Source organism: Takifugu rubripes, chromosome 16, assembly GCF_901000725.2.
Source record: "Takifugu rubripes chromosome 16, fTakRub1.2, whole genome shotgun sequence".
In the NCBI taxonomy this organism is placed as follows: Eukaryota; Metazoa; Chordata; class Actinopteri; order Tetraodontiformes; family Tetraodontidae; genus Takifugu; species Takifugu rubripes.
The window spans coordinates 3,237,257-3,254,994 of NC_042300.1; the positions used below are offsets into that span (position 1 = coordinate 3,237,257).

The following is a 17,738-nucleotide window of genomic DNA, read 5'->3' on the forward strand; positions in this document are numbered from 1 at the left end:
AAATCAAAAATACGCAATGATAATTCGGTTGTATAGTTTATGCTCTGTTAAGGGGTCATGTGTCACACTAACCATATTCTTCAGTCTAATTGTATTATGAAGAATTTTATTATATACAGTTACATTTCAAAATCAAAAGATTGTTCAAAAATATAAAACATTGAAGTCCATAAGGGGAAAAAAAGTAATAAAAGTTTTACTTGCTTAAATTGAAATTCCCTTTAGATTTGAAGAAAGACTGTGACATAAATTTCTGTTTTACAGAGATTTGGAACTACAGAAGAAGAGCATCAGCCTTAAGCGCTGAAGATGGCTGATCATATATTGTTACACTGAAAAACAGCTGCAATCTTTTCTCTCAAATTTTCCTGGGAATGATCGTTCGAACATCTCTGAATGTGGAGAATGTGTGTTGGACACCAGCCGTCCTGTCAGCCTGCAGGCTGTTTGTAGGTGCCGACATATGCTGTGGTGTGTGCGGTTATTTTCCCAACAGGCAGCAGCCTCATTAACATACAGCTGTAGGGTGACACCCTCCTCCTCCCCCCCCCCCCCCCCCTCCTCCTCCTCCTCCTCCTGGAGGCTTTTATCTGCAGCCGATATCCAGGCTGTGTGATTGGTCACGCTGCCAGAGTCACTGAGGTCAGAGTTCACACTTACAGTTGGACATGCTGGGGAATATGAACGTCCAAAACTGCTGTTTGCATCAAGATGATGATCAGCCTAACAGAGATTATTATATACAGGTGAGGTAAAGGAGATGCACCTGTCTCATGTTACCAGGTGACCTCACAGCTGATCCACAGAGGGAAACATGGGCAGCAGGTTTCTGTTGAAGGACAGAAATTCCACAGCTCGTCTCTTCAGAGTGTCCACATGTCTGTCCTGATGGAGGGAGCGGAAAAGGAGTCCAAAAAAGAGCAAAATCACAAAGACGCCAATGCCTCGCCTTCAATTTGCTGAATTGTCGGTACTTATGGTTCTGTTTTGATAGTTCTCACTTTCAAATAAGCTCTTTCAAGGAAAGAAAGAAAAGATAAATGCACAAACCGTAGATGAAGTGGTCTGCTCCAGCTCCTTCTCAAAGTCAGAGAATCGGTCGTGATAAATGGCCAAACACCAACTCTGTTTGAAAAAACTGCAGGACACACACAGATGTACACACACATAAATAAAGACACAGTTATTACTGCTCGATTCCAAATATGAAACAGTTGCTCTCACTAAACACTCAAAGACTCGAGGCCTCCGTCGCTCATCGACTCTCGTTTCCTCTGCAGGTCTACTCAGATGTGACCAAAGATGTGCATATTTACAGCAGCCTGAACAAAGACGCATGTCTGCACGACTGTTATCAGACAGCTGAAATGAGCCTTCAAATAGAAGCTGCCTGGATCCATCACAGCAGAAGCTTTGCTAACGGTGTTGACTGAATAACCTCCAGCAACCACTCGGTCAATCAATTATGCTAACAGCCACGATGGCCCGTCAGCCTCTACAATGACTTTATGAGTCAGCTCAGCGAGTGGCGTGACGGGGAATGAGGCTGTCTCTGTGGCAGGGAGGCTCGGGGCTTTGTCTTGGCCCACCGTGGCCACAGAGACAGATTGGGGGGCTGCATAAACAGATTAGGAGGTGGAGGACAATAGACGTTCTATATCTGGGGGTCATTTGTGTTGGAAGCTCAGAAGCAGGTCACCCGCTGTTTGGCAAACATGCTGCAAAGTCACCTCAGCCAACACACAGACCTGAGGAGGACAAAGACCCTGAAGAGGGGAAGCAACCGCCCCACACGGGAGCCTTGGTCAGAGAGATGATGGGATGTATGTTCAACACATAAGCCCAAACTAAACGCATCTCCTTCACTATAACTCAACAGCATTTGTTTACCTCCTGAGACACTTTTTACATTTTCTTCTATGACCACACAGCATGAATGTTATGGTGTTAAAGCATGGCTGTAAATTTATTATTACCGCTAACATTTTCTCTTTGACAGGCTGTAGTAAGCATCAATATTCTACTGACTGTTCTAATGAGCTGAGAAAGTGGAAGGCTGGTTTGGACCCAGATTTTCTAAAACCTTGTAAAGATCAATGCCAGACTTGGCTGTAGTTCTCTCTCCCACCTATAGAGGTCAGTGATCAGGCCCTGTTGATAGCTGCTGCTCAGCTGACCCAGGAGCTGCTCATGTTTGCCGAACAGACACAGGTAGTTGGACACAGGTAGGGCTGTTGCTGACAAACAGGTGAGCGCCCCCACCAGTTTGTACGAGTCCAAACGTAAACAAAAGTAGTTCCCAGTCTCCACTCCTCCTGTCACAATGACGTCCTCCTGCATCAAAGAGAGCACAAATGTCTATCTAAAGTGGGTGAAAATATGAAGTATTGATTCTCCAGAGAGTAATGATTCTCATATCAAACTACAGTAACGTTTGTCATGCATATGGTGGCTTCATATGGTGAGGGACCATAGGATGGAAGCTGTTTGGTATGTCGATAAATAAATCATTATTTACAGTACAGACATGAGTTCATTTCAATAGGAGGATGCTGGTATCTCAGTGTAATATATGTGTATTTTAACAGGAAAACCTTACTTGATCGGCTGTAGGAGGTTGGTTGGTGGCAGATGGTTTGGAAACGTGCAGGTAATGATATCCTCCAGGTAGCTTCCCACCTGAGGGGAGAAGAAACCTTTATTACATCAGAACGGAAAAGAGAAATCTGGCTCTAAAAATCTTTGGAATCATCTTTCTGAACACCTTCTCCACCCACAGAGGTGCCCTCCGGGGGCTCTGTTCCTTTACAATTGGTTTAGAATCTACACAAGCTTGTACGTCAGAGCAACATGAATGACCTTCACAGCAACATGAATGACCTTTAGTTGGTGCTAGGGCTGATTGTAGGGTAATGTTTGTGACTAGTAACCCGTGGACAGTGGGTATTGAGTCATGAACATCAGTGAATTCATTAGAAAAAGAACAATTCAAGAGATTATGAAAATACTAGGAAATGCTGATACTGGTGTCACTGGTAAGAGATAGGGGTTTTATGACAGGCAAATATGAGCAGGTTCATCCTTTCGGTACTGGAAAATGAAGTGCAGACATCAATACTGAGGCGACAGCAGCTCATAATGCTTCACTGTCAGCATCCAGGCAGCTTCCAGAGAATGAACTCAGATGACAGCCGGTGATATGGACATTGAAATTCCTCTGAAAAGTTCACGTGTCCTTCAGCTCACCGAGAGTGAAGCCGAGTGCCTGTTGTGTTTACGTAACCTGCAGATTGGCCTTGATTCATGAATACACGGCGGAACAATGCAGCAGCATCACGTGTCGGTGAGGTCTAAGTGTCCGCTGCAATAATGTGGTGGGATGAGACACTGGATACATTCCACAGACAAGAATTCTAATGGAAACGGGATGAAATCACCGTACATACATAACATTACTGTTGGTTTCATCACAGTCGGATGCAAAACTGACAGATAAGACATTAAATGGTGTTTTTGTTGTCGATTCCTTGTGTTGCTCTTCAGCGGAGGCCACATCTCCACGAGCCTCCTTAGAGAAAAGGACACCATTTTGCCACATGTAGCTGGAAAAGAGGCTCCACACTGTGCTTCCCCCAGGAGGAGCAGCAGGCGTTGGATCCGACACAGTGGGCAAACTGTGTAATTAAACTGTCATGTGCCGCCCACTGACCCAAGATGTCCCATAATGTTGGGAAAAGGCTCAATCGTTTGTTTGTATGCCTGAACTGCTCCGTTCGCTCTGATACCTTCAGGCAATGTGTAATTTAATCACGTGGATCTAATGCTGTTAATGCTAACGATGCAGGGGTCATTGACGTCGGGGGCTACCAACCTATTGGTGTTCCTTTGAGCAGTGTGAGTCTAGAACGATGGTTTAGCTTTGATCAGGAGAGAAGTGTGAAATGCTTTTGTGACCATAACTTAGTCACATGATTATCTAGCTTTCTAAGTTGAGGAGCTTTGTTTATTAAAGTGAAAAGTGAATATTTGTTTTCAAACCTTGAACTTTTGCCTGTCTGTACAGCGGGACAAGACGATCCAAACCAGGCTCTGTCTCTGCTGTCGGGTCAAACAGAGGCAGCAACGTGGCAGCCAGTTCCTGACCCACTTCTTTGGAGCTGAAATGGGCGTGTGACCACTCGTCCACGTGGTAGCGGAGGGAGAATTTGGTGAGAGGACCAGCAGCAAAGATCGAGGCGTCATTGGTGCCAAAACTGTTGTTTATGATCAGCCTGTTGTCAAAGACCAGGAAGGAGCTGTTGATGCTCTGGAAAGCATCGTAGTCAACTCCTTTGTTGGAGAGGTTAATGAACACCTGAGAGAACAAACCCAAACACAACTGATTCATTATTTGTTACAACAATAATTGTTACATTATTTGAGGGAATTGCTGCGGGAGGAAAAAAAACAAACCCTGATATCAGACACTTTGAGTTTGAGTTTTTAAGAAATCCTACTAACTAACGAGCACGACGCGTGTGCACGAATCACAGAAGCTTCGACTCACCCCACATGGAAGATGTAGAGGCTCGCCGCTGGTGGTGAATGACACAGAGGTGAGCTGGACGGGTCGTGGGTCTCCCTGGTTCATGAGGGCCAGCAGGCAGTGATGATGAACCTGAACCTCAGCCTTCTCCAAGGCTGCCATTACCACCTTTTCCACCTCCGGCTCACCGAAGCACAACACGCCGGGCTCAGGAGCAGTGAGGACCACATGGATCCGATGTCCCTGGACACCAAGTTCCTGCAGCGTCTCCACAGTGGTGAAAACATCAATGCTGTTGCCATAGACGACGGCGTTATCTAGACCCAGACAAGGACCAGTGAACAACATGCAGCGCTGCACAACTTCAGTCTACTTTAATCTCAGCTTTATTGGATACATTAAAAGTGAGTTTAAATATAAATTCTTAGCATTTTAAACACAGGACATTATGTGAAGTGAGCATGGAACTGATATAAAAGAGAACATGAGGTGACTATCATTGAAGTCATGGGGGTGAACTCTCAGTCCTGAAGCAGACGTGCATGCTGGGAAAAACAACTCATTTAAACACTGAATCTACATTCACGAAGCAGTCTGTTGTGTGACGATAAAGACAGTATGTGCTGCTCATGTGCGCTGTTTATGAATTTATATTTGTTTTTGTCAGTGCGTTTACTCATTTAGTCACTTGGAGCTTTTCCAAGGCTGCTTGCTGAAATAAAGCAGCGCATCCACTTTAAAAAATAACTGGAATTACCCATGTTTTCAGGAGAGATCTTGTCTCAGTCTCATCTTGTTCAGGAGGATCAAATGAGGCTGCACAGAAAATTCTTCCCATTTCATCAGAAAGCTCAGTTGTGTGTTATAAGGTAAACACTCATCTGCCCCAAAACAAGGGAGTAGATGAGTAACAAATAGTTCCCTTGCTATTAGGAATCTTGACTGTTAAATTAAGATATGACGAATTTAGCACCCCCTGGTGGCAGGCAGCAGATGACATAAGATTATCTTGTATTATAAATCAGATCCCAAAATCTTTTCTGAATGTATTGAGCTTCCCTGTAGGAATTTAATTTAATAATAATAAAATAATGATAGTTTAAATTTACAAAGTGCCTTATGTAGTGTAAGACGTTTAACATGCACACTGGTGGACATTGTCAGATGCAGAAGGGTTGTGGTGAGGTTCAGATTCCTGAGGTCATCCCCAACACTCAACACATTCCAGCTGAGGCCTTTCATACAAGGCTGGAGAGACTAAATCTGTGGGAAGCTAAACTCACTATACAGAAATGGACACCCAGCAGGATTAATGGGATATTTAATTTCACTACAAGTTCTCGAGGAACTCCTTGAGGACTACAGTGATGCTTTTATTAGACTTTGGATGTATTTCTTTAAACCTTTGCAGAGGGATTTGGTGTCTTCCTGCCTCTGTCCATGGTGCTGAAGCAAAGCTGTGCCTGAACCAACCAGGCTAGGACCAAAGGATTCTGATCATTAAATCCTTATTTTGCTGCTACTTCATCTCCTATGTCTGCTGTCCCCACTTAAACCATCCAAAGAAATGAGTAGTTTATTGTTCAACAGAGGATCCTGAATGAAGCAAGCACCTTCCCACGTTATGGTCCTGGGCTCCTCATGGTGATCAGTAGCCACTTTTTAGTCATGTGGCTGCTGGGGGAGCTTCAACATTCACAAGGAACCATTTTGATCATTTTTATGCATGCAGAGATGAAGAGGGGGTATTTCCTCAAGTATAATAGGACTGTTTACCAGATACTCCAGGTCCTCAAACTCTCATCTGTTAAGGCCTTTTGTTAAAAACTAAAACTAATACATTTGTATGTATGTCTCTCCCTCCCCCTCTCATCACTTAGAAGAGATCCTAGATGAGTACCGAGACTGAGACAGATCATCACCGGTATCAAATAATCTCTACGTATAAAAGCTGTGCTATTATTCTGAGAGCAGAATAATTGTGCTTAATGACTGTGTGTGTGTGTATGTGCCTGTGTGTGTTTATCTACCCTGGAGTTGTAGAAAGTGGGCGCACAGCCAATCACGTGCAGCCATGCAGTCCGTGGGGTCATTTAGTGTGAAGAGGTTGGCAGGAATGGGCCCAGTGTATCGGTGCCGAGCGTGATTCTGCAGCTGGCTGGTTGTGATTGGTTGGCTCAGGTCCACGCCAGTGGGACAGGTAACCTACAGCAACGTAGGATTTCAGTGCTGGAATTTACCTGCATGCACTCAGTCATGCACGAATACCTTCAGTATTAGAAGGACTTGTAGTACTTCATAAAGATAGCACTAAAGTATAAGGTTACAATAAACATTCAGATCATTACACTTCTTCTGAAAATTTAGTTACTCATTAACTTAATTTAGTTTCAATTTAAAATGTTTTCCATGCATCTGAAATGTCCAAAAATGGTGAGAACCCTGGTGGACAGGTAAAGCTAATCTGCCTCACCTGGTACTGCAGGCCTGTACACAGGATCAGGTGATCATAGGACACGCTCCTGCCCCCAGACACGCGCACAAATTTGGACTTCCTGTCAATGGCCACCATCTTTCCGGTCACCGTGGTGACGCAGGAGTGCAGCGGCAGCTGGGCCAAGTCTCTACGGCTGTAAGCATGGCTGAACAGAGTGAGGAGAGACTTTCATTAAAGAAAAAAAAAAACCTGCTCTCAGGATTCGAGTCCATTACCTTTGTTTTGGTTTGTTGAGAATTTTGATTTTTTACACATAGTGAGTGATGATACCTTGTTGACAGGAAGCCGACGTCCTCCCATGTGTGTTCGCTGGAGAAACCATGTGTTGAGATGAGAGTCAGGTTGTTGAACTTCAGATGAGGGCTGTGAAGGAACACAGAGAGGAGGACACATTAAGGACAGTGTGTGGATGTTCTCAGGTGAAGAATCTCAGCTTTCACTTCATGGAGAGGATCTGTTGGAGAGGATCTTGTACAGAAACTTATAATCAGGTGTTGGAATGTTCACACTGGTGATGTCAGTGTTACTGATAGATGTGAAAATGTGAAAAATCACCCATTAGGTCAGTATGATCACCACCTCCCTGAAATCAAGTCAAGCTAGCCAACAATGCAGACAGATCCAGGCTGAATCCCACATCTAAATCTCTCTCTCTCTCTCACACACACACACACACGCACACACACACACACACGTCTGATCTCTTCAGAATCTAGATACCTCAGTCATTATCATCATTATCGTCAACATCATCATTATCACCATCAGCAAAACTCCCTCAGCACATACTTGAAACAACTGAGCTGCAGTTTGTGAGGACTTTGTTGCTCTGTTGTGTTGCTGCCCACAACACACAAAATCTGTTGTGATGCAAATGGGTTCTTTTGTGCTGTGCTGTAGGAACATCACAGAGCTGATAAGAGCAGCTCCAGCTGCAGTAAAGAGCAGAGCCTCTACCTTCAGCCTTATCACACCGACGCCTCCGCCCACCTCCGCTGCTCTTATCTCAGTTCCTGCTAAATTAACACCCACTGACACACATCTATAATACCAGCCAATAGTTCGAAAAGGGCTGTTTTCTATCACTACTGGAACTAGAAATGACTGAAATACAGATCCCATGAAATCAAACCACCTAAATAACAACACACATATGTGTCTTCAATTTTATGAAGCTGGGGGGTAAAAGAGGGGCCTCACTGCTCGTTACTGCATCATTGGCTGATTCTGGCGTGGTAACAGAAACAATAAGGACCTAAAGTTCCCTTGTTAATTTGTGCCAGAGGCTGAATTTATGCCCCAGCACTCCGACATGTTGCCTTGGACCCATTATTGGTGTCTGAATGTAACTAAGTGAAAAGGGATGGATTTGTTCTGTTATCAGCTGGTGACAGACAGCCGTGGTGACCCTGCAGTCTGACCATGGCAAGCAAGGGGCCGCGCTGGCCCAGACTTCTTTATCTGTCTGGCCCCATCCCAGTCAGGAACAGAGTTTTGGGGGTGGGTTATTGGTCCTGGCGCTGCTGAAATGGATTCAGTGAGCACATGGAAATCTTTGCTTAGGTAGGGGGCCGTTGCAGCGGAAGGGGGGGGGGGGGGTGGCCTTTGGGCAGGGCTGATAAAGGGGGCCTCAGGAGGCCTCAGGAAACTGACCCACTGCTCACCCTCTCCATGCGTGGCCACCCGGCCATTAGTTCAGTGGAAACTAACAGGCTCATTAGTCAACTCATTAGTGACAGCAAACAGCAGAGATGGCTGACGGGGGCACCAACAGTGCAGTGACTAATTAAAGGGGGCTGACACCGGCCCCCACAGAATGCCTGGCCCCAGACAGCTGCGTGCCCATCATCACCACCGTGCCAGCCTTACGCGCCAGCCTTACAACACGGCTGGTTGCCTGGATGCTATCAGCATCAGTAGCAGAACGGCACTTATTATCTGTCACAGCAATTAATCCCACAAAGGACAGATGAAGGTAAACCTGTAAAAGAGTCAGGAAAGAGTCAAGTGACATTTGCAAAGCGTCCATGGAACAAAAAGGGGACACAAATGTTTATCTGTGGGATTACAGGAGACTAACTGCAGAAATATTAGATTTTAATGCTCCAAACTCAACATTTGAACAGCGATTAGAAACATGTTTATTGATTTCATGTTACGCTGGAAAAGTCTCCCACATCTGTAAGTTATCGGAATCTTTTTTTTTTTGGAATCATGGTTCATGTTGCTGGATGGATTCAGTCCACAGATGCTGAATATGTAGGAGAATCTGAAACAACTTACCAGAAGCTCAACACCTGAAGGAAAGATAAACCTGTGTCTGATGCCCCCACCACCACTATCCTGCTGTTCACCACAAGCTTTGGCTCCAAGCTTAATTTCCTGCTGATGAGGCTGAGAGCAAACGGGGCCTGTGAGGAGAAGACGGATCACACATTCTAGAGACACAGATAACAGACTGGCTTTTCAGAATTCAGCAGATGGAAATCTCACAGTCCAAACTCAGGTTATATTCTGTTATCAACTATTCTATTCAAGAGAGAAGAGTTTGATCACAGCAGTTAAAACAGCCTTTGTAATGTTGTGGAGGAAGGTCGTAAAACTTCGGACAGAGTCAACTCTTAATGCTGACTGCTCTAAATGGAACCTTTCGCAACACCCGATGGGCGTGGCCAGAGCCAAATCTGTAACCACGCCCCCCCCAAACAGTTTTACACATTAATTAGATCCCTTTCACTGCAGAAAATGACTTTAATTCAACGTTAGAGTCTACACCTTTCATGTTCTACTCAAGGTCGATGAAGGATGAAGCTTCTGCCTACTGATTAAGAAAAACGAAATGTCTGTGGAAAATGTCTTGTTGCGCTCTGTATTTCGCTGCACATGACATATACAAAGCTCTCACCCAAAGTACTTGTTTATTGAACTGTATTTATGATTAAATTGTGCTTAAATAGGTGCTTGTAAGGAAATTAGAAATTGCAATAAGAGCTGCTTGAAACTGTAATGAGATGAAAACAGGGATCAAACGTGTGACTGAATCCCATAGGAATTAGCCCAATGCTGAGGACTCATTTCCCATTCCTCCGCCGGCAAAGCATCTCTGTCCTTGTCCTGCCATCCCAGGCAGCTAATGGCTCCTTCATCATCTATAATTAGGCAGATTGGCCCCACAATGCACCTTGTTAGATGAAAACAGCATCGAACAAAAATTGGGGGGAACCCAAGGGTGAAATTAACCTTTGTGCAACATTCAAATCATTTCCATGAGGGCTGGCGTGCCCGACATCTGTCCCATCCTGTGAGACAGCGCAGCTACAGGAGAATAAAGAGCCTCTGATGAATGAATGAGTCCATCCGTGCATCAAAAAACCAAGGTGGTTTTTAAAAGCAAGCATTTTTGACAAGCGCACATGTTTCATTTGTGAGCGAGAAATAAGAAAAATGGCCAAATCTCCCAAAGTTCTGATGGTGCTGTATATTTTTATCTTTCCTGTATCTCTCATCTCAGAGGATTTCAGAATTTCCACAACCTTGTAAATTACCCTCTGAGGCTTAAAGGCTCTTCATTTGCATCATGCACAGATGATTGTAAGGTCACGTGAGCAAGCTCAGATGATCAGAGGATGATGCCCTTCCTGTTTTTACTCTTCTCTAAACTGTCTCTGACAGTATTAATGAACAAATTTACCCTGGTTGCAGCAAGAATCCAACTGAGTTCAAGCTCAAAGAAATTAAAAAATCTAAACGTCACTGGTGTCGTTTCTTCATGTCCTCTACAGCAACATATACTGTATTATTACCTGTTACTGGAAAATATCGCTGATGACACGACAAGTCTTTGTTTGCATCAAGAGCAGATTAAACGCTACATTTAATCCACGTGAATGCTATAGGAAACAAGCAGATGCAGCCTTCAGGTGAACAAAGCTGCCATCTGTATGATGGAGCAGGTGCTGCAGCTCTTACAAGGCCTGCAAACGCCTCACCTTCACTGAGGACAATGGCTGCAGGAGCCTGCGTGTAATATGATCCAGTATTGACAGAAAGCCAACAGGTGCTTTAAATTTGATTAATCAACCCAAGGCCGACATCAGGAGGCGCAGCTCTTATCTGCACGGAAGCCTGGAAATCATGAGTGTGCCGTTACCAAGGCGAAGGAGGGGTGATGGAGGGAAACGAACGTGTGGGCGTACGCTCGGGTCCAAAGAGCACTTCTATATACGTGTATTTGAATGGCTGGACATTAAAATAAATCACAGCAACTTTAAGATAGGTAGGCAGGAAGTAAGCAGCTGCCAGATGTGAGCCTCAAAATATCCCAAAACTAGCCACACTAGACAGAATATAGTAAAGGTAGAGTATAGTACTCTCATTAAAGTAATTACCACGGTAACGGGCATATGTACATTTATAATTGACTGTTTCAGCGCCACAGGATTACTTACACTACTACTACTTTACGTAGTAAATATGTAAGTCAAGAAACATCCAAACATGTTTTGGTGTTGCAATCTGAAATTATTACTTGTTACAAGGAGCAACAATCAATGACATGTTTGACCGACTTGATAGTGACGCCTCAGTGTTTGGGCTGTTTCTTTTAAAGCAGCGCCATCTAGCGGCCACCGTAGGGTCCTTGCAGGCGGTCAGCCAACTGCTGCCGAACGCACCTGGTCCTCGGTGATCTGCCTGGACGGGATGTTGATGCCAAGCTCTTCCAGTGGGTAGATGATCTGGCGCCGTGGGCTGACAGGGACCACACAGTTGAGGACAGAGTCCAGATGGTGGATGCAGGAATTCTGGAGAAAGAAAATGGGGGCATGTTGTCAGTAAAGAGGCTCAAGAGGGAGGGAAGAGCTGGTAGAGTGATAATGAGATGATGGAAGGTTTCTGGAAGACAGCACAGGGCTTCAGGCAGCACCTGATCAACACTAATTCTCAGTTATCCTCAGTCATTATTCTGTTTGCACAGGCTCGTCTCCCAATCTGCTGCTTGTTTGTAGAAGGTAATTAGCAGAGGAAGTGGAGGCCTCTACATGTAGAGGAAATGTCTTATTATGGCATGGAGAGGTGGAGCTGGCAGCGCCGCTGGCACCTGCTGCCCCGACCCCGGGGAACGCAGTCTGCTGAGGGCCAGGCTGCAAACAATGACTTCCTCTGTCTGCCTGACATGTTGTCCTCTTCACCCAGTCTATAATTTGAATATTCAACTGCTGAAGGTTTGACGATAACCTCTGTAATACTGAAGAACATCCAATAAAAATACTAGATTTGCTACTTTTTGTAGTGTCGAATTGTGACACTAATGCCAAAGTGTGTCTGAGCGGACATGCAAGGATGCTGGGCCAGTAGCTCCCAGTGCACCCACCTCCTGGCTGTGTTGGGGGGGGTACATCCTATAGTACAGGCAGGATTTGTGAGACAGCCGGAAGACCTCCTTGAACAAGTGCTTGGTGAAGTGCTGGAAGGGGTGTCTGAGGACAAAGTGGCGCATCCGTGCGTGCCCTTCGTAGCGGTGGTGGCTGAAGTAGATAAAGTTCTCGATGTTATAGTGGGCCCGAATGTACTCGATCTCCTGAATAAGACAGAAGCACCAGAGTGAGCACCAGGGTGAGGAAGAGCAGATGCTTGGTGAATACAGATAGGGCAGCTATATGTACATACATTCACTTCATCCATATAACCGTCTAATGAGTCGATGCAGTTTGGATTTCTAAGGACTCCCTATTGATCCATACAGTAACAGGATACCTACCTGCTCATCTTGAATGATTAGTATGCCCACCACCAGACCGTCCACCTGGGCCACGAATGCCTGCAGCGACACCCTGTCCTGACCAACAGAATAAAGAATTAGGAGAACATGTGAGGTGAATCTGCTGCCATGCATACTCATGAAGGGGCTGCATTCTCATTCCAGAGGTAATTATCAGTTCTGGAGCTGCAGCAGTGACAGCTGGGGCGTCAGTTAGAGAGAGAGAAAATACATTCAACCCAATTCTCACCAATCTGGTCTCTGGCAAATGGGAGATATTACTCATTATTCCATGGAAATCACTGGAAGCTTCAGTACAAGACTGTTGCAAAAGTCCAAATAGACCCAGTTAGGATTTCACTCTCCACATTTTCCCGTATATTGTTATCCAAGGTAGTTTTCTTTGTCAACTTCTTTGTCCCGCTTCTCTTTTGAAAGAGAAGAAAAACAGTCCAGTTGACAAAGTAAACTACCGGTACCTTGGATAACTATGACCTGGATGATTGAGAATCTACACAGACATCATGTGTATTGTTGTTGCTTTTAGACGACCGTCTGCACTGGCTGTCTTTTTTACCAGGCTTTTAAGGGTCAGGTTAGCTTTGGTACGACTCTCCTGAGTGGGTTCTAAAGAATGCCCTCCTAAAAGCACCTTTATAAACAAGAGTTTGCGTGTTTGGGACGTTGTCTTTTTCAAACTTATATTGTATAGTTTATTTTACAGTCTGTCATTTTTGTTGTTCTGCTGCCTTTAACTTTCTTGTCCCTGAAACACATCAAATATGTACAGACTCACCAGGTCTCTGCATGTCTCATAGTAAGCGTCCAGGTCACGGAGGAGGGTCCCACCGAGTCTCAGCCCTGTTACCAGGTCAGAGACTGCCGTTCGGTCTGCAGCCACGGCCCATCTCACCTCCACGCTGCTGCTGCTGGAACATATGAAGCATGAACACATGGCTGTCAACGGCTGTCAACTCTGTCACGTCATAATGTCACACCTGAGTCCGGAACGGTGGAACACGTATCCCTCCTGGAACTGTGAGTTGGATTCCAGCCGGACAAAGCTCTGCAACAGCTGGAGCTGCGGGGATGCTGTTGGAATGGTGATGAGGCAGAGGTCTCGCTCCTCAAAGACACCACACAGGCCAAAGGTTAATGGCAGCATTTCACCAGTTTACACTGGTGACATTCTGTTCAAATGCTTGATGGCAGCTGAAGGAATCTGATTAGTGTCGGTTTTATCATGAATAGTGACCTAGGAGTTAAAGCCAGACTCTCTCCCTAGATAAATGGTGACAAGCACAGATGATACTCACAGGGAAAAGGCTGAACACATATGGAATAAAGTCTGTCGATCTAGAAGGGAAAGAAAAGGAAGTGAAAATATGTCTGTGCCAGCATCAGAAATGCAGCCAAATCTTCTGATGACTGAAGATGAAAGCGCTGGCCTAACAGTCTGGCTGCCACCTGCAGATCAACGTCTCGCCTTCAGCTTTGTCTTGCTGTCGCTTAAGTAGAGCTCTCATTAACAAGGCGCTCAGTCCCAGGAGGACAGAGCCCAGCTTGATGTGCAGCAGCAGCTGGGAGGTAAGTTGGATGTGAAGAGAGCTCAGCGGGAGCCAACTAACTCTGGACAGCTGCCACCATAAACGCCTCCAAGACTTGCAACTCTTAAACACTGAGCACTTTAAAGTACATCATGACATAAGGCACGTTTCATTTCTCAACTCTGCAGAGCACGTGTTGAATATTATAAATCTAATTACTGCAGAGAAGGAAACTGGTGCCATTTGTAAAACAACTGTTTGATTTTAAGGGGCTTCTTCTCACATTTTTAGTGTCCTTTTTCTGACTGGGATAAATCAGATTTGTATATTAATCTCTTAATTTTGATCTCTTAACTAAATTAAATTCAAACTCTCAAGATTTGGTACATATAGTGTGTTACTGTCTAAAACTAGACAGTAACATATTTCTTTTTTCTCTATGATAACACTGACATAAAGGAGCGGGACGCCATCTCCCGACAGTTTCTGGCAGCTCGATCACACCAATGTTACCTCAACTCGTGATTCTTGTCAATAACAAAGAGCTGAATTCGGAAAATGGTTTTTTCAAATGGAAACTTTCCTGGTCTGGTCCTTTGTGTTTTCACCTGTTGGGAAGACGATGAGAGACCTGCATCACGTTTTTCCACGTGAAGAGAATGTTTTCATGGTGCAGTGGGGTTACCTGTCGTCTCACTCCTGAGATGCTGGATTTCATCCGTTTGTAGAAGCGATCAAACTCACTGAGATCAAAGTCCTGCAGCAGTTTTAAGTCCACGCCACAGGTGACGCTGATGAACCCAACGATGACTCCGTCGCTCTGTGGAAAGACGCCATGAGCAGGTCATCCTGCTGTCGTCGTGGTCTGTGACAAATGTTTATTCCTTCACAGGCAGACGAGGAGCCTCTTTACTGATACAGGAGACCTGCCTGCCAGGCCTCATACAGACACACATCAGTTGTGGATTCACCTTATTCTAAATAATAATGACCAATTTGGAAGATTTTAGTCTTTTTTAATTCAGGAAATTCTGTCAGCTGATAACAAAATAACTGATTTGAGTGTTAGAGAGGATCTGCCCTCTGAGTGGAGAAAGGTTTTAAAAATCTGGACAAACCTCACAAACAGCCATGTGATTCTGCTCATTCTGTGCTTCCAGGAGCTCTTTCCTGATGGTTGAACCATCGAGCAGATCGGTGAATTGTTGATTTGTCTGCTCCTCCAATAAACCCACGATGTCCCCGTGATCTTCAGCTCTGTCAAGACAAACAATCAAACCACCTGAAGGGACCTGAAGCGACTCTCTACACCAACCACATTACCCATATTCGGCAGTGGAGCTACTTTTCACTGGGAGGTTTAGATTCACAACATAATTTTCGTGCTTGTTTTATTTTCTGCATTTAACCGCGTGGTTGAATCGGTTCTGCTTCCTTTTACCTTTACATGTGTAAAAGATGGTACTTCTCGATCTAAACTTCTCTGAGCACCAATAATATCTTAAGAATTCTACAATAATGATAATTATAAGTGCTTCTGTAATCCTGTGCGTTACTACACCTGGCTGGGCGTATGTGCAACCTGGGGCAGTGCTGCTTTCTGTGGCAGATGAACGCAGAGCACTGAGGTCCAGACTGGTCCAGATGCTGCAGAGGCTCAAACGTCTTGCTCAAAGCCGGGTCTGCACAAAAGCACCTCAGACTGGTCAACCCTGCGGACGGTCAAACTCATCTAGGAAACATGTGTTAAGCAGCTCTTCACCTAAAACGCTTGTGTTGGTGTTGGGAGTGACCAGACAGATAAATTCAAGTTCTTGGACTGCATTAAAGGCTACCCTGCAAAAAGAAAAGGGAATGATCACTCGCACGCACACACACACACACGCGCGCGCACACACACACGTATTTATAATACACACACCCACAGTAAACATTGATCTGTGTACCTCAGAATTTCATTTACACTTGCTGTAGCAAAATCTGGCTGTGCCACAAAAAGGTGGAGGAAGAGCGTGTTCAGAGGCTTTAAAGAGAAGGAGAACAAGATACAGTTGAAACTGAATTTTGAAAGTTATCAGGGCATTTATATGAGATTATAATGAGCTATGAAAGATACATTTTTTTCCTAGATTCTTGCTGACTTGCTCTCCTGGAGCAAACATCATCATAGCTGGATCTGTTTCAGCTTACAGAACATTTACAGCAGTACACATTCAATAGAGACAATTTAAATTAATAATATTCTACATGGGTAATATTGTTACATGTACTTTCCATTCTTGCCAAAGTCATTTTTTCCTTTAATAATAATGATACGTACCGTACATTGTTGCACACCAAAGCTTTTCTTCAGGAAGGTTTCCCACTGAGACTGATCCACTAAACAAGCAACAGGATGGTCGAAGAAGGAAGCGTGGGCCACTATGTTATCCGTTTCATTAGCCAGAGTCACGGCCAGATTCGCTTTCTCTCTGCAGGATAAAGGACAACAAATGGCATGAGAGGACTTTTGCTATAACACTGGGAAAAAATGATTTAGCCTTGTTCTGTTGTTCTGTTCATTAAAATCTGTAAATAATCATTTGAATTTTATTTGTTTTCAGTCAGGGATTGTTCTCATAGTCTAAAAATCCAGAATCAATTTGAAATTGTTACTGTTTTCTCAGGTTTCTAAGTGTCTAATATGCTGGCTTTTTTCTTAGAGGTCAGACAGATGATAGAACTGTGACTCAGGCTGGAATTAAGAGTCCTCAGACATGAAAAACCCAAGTGTGCAGTGAAAGGCTGCAAAGATCAATTACTGTTCATCTTCTACTTTATATAAGCAGAAAACATTTGGGTTGAAATCGAAAATCGAAAAGTTTATTGGTAGTAGATTGTCATTGGTTTAGAAGAGTCTCTTCTCACAGAAGATGAAGAACACAGACTCTTCCAAACAGAGCCAGAGCTGCTGGGTCCATGAGTCTGTCGATCCCTGGAGCATCTGCTGATTCGCTCCGCCTGGTGATCACCGTTTCCTCTTCACCACTGGATGACGTTAAAGTCCTCATCTGTACTGGGAACTTATGTCAACAGAATGACAGTTTCATTCATCAAACACACTTTCACACTGTCAAAGCTTAAGAGGTTTTAAAGGGATTTCAAACTTCAGCTATAATAAGATGTCCCAATTTCACTGACGCAAAAAACTTTCCAATTTTCTTTATTTGAAGCCTCATAATCACAGAATTAGCGAGGCAAGTCCACAAAAATGTTGTCAGTGTCTCTGGAACCCGTCTACACCTAACCTCTCACCAAACCTTCAGTTTTCAAACAAACCTTAAATCAAAACTGCCCAATATGATTCTTCCGCTCTGTATTCGGGGGCATCGACTCCGAAACAACCGTAACAGGGTAACTATGGAAACGGAC

General features: G+C 44.4%; 1 protein-coding gene across 1 annotated transcript; it reads right to left on the reverse strand.

The window, feature by feature from the left end:
- Positions 1-578: 578 nt before the first annotated feature.
- Positions 579-17,722, reverse strand: cfap61 (cilia and flagella associated protein 61). Its single transcript, XM_029849558.1, has 25 exons — positions 17,646-17,722; positions 17,235-17,389; positions 16,648-16,798; positions 16,274-16,350; positions 16,090-16,163; positions 15,889-16,009; positions 15,446-15,584; positions 15,013-15,147; positions 14,841-14,935; positions 14,097-14,136; positions 13,779-13,906; positions 13,577-13,709; positions 12,781-12,858; positions 12,394-12,600; positions 11,696-11,824; positions 9,306-9,433; positions 7,293-7,385; positions 6,999-7,167; positions 6,556-6,730; positions 4,547-4,842; positions 4,039-4,354; positions 2,600-2,679; positions 2,129-2,334; positions 1,051-1,138; positions 579-885 (listed from the first exon to the last, which is right to left on the reverse strand). Exons 2-25 carry the CDS (start codon positions 17,375-17,377, stop codon positions 790-792), a joined length of 3,297 nt encoding a protein of 1,098 aa, XP_029705418.1. The 5' UTR covers positions 17,378-17,389; positions 17,646-17,722; the 3' UTR covers positions 579-789.
- Between the last annotated feature and the right edge of the window lie 16 nt (positions 17,723-17,738).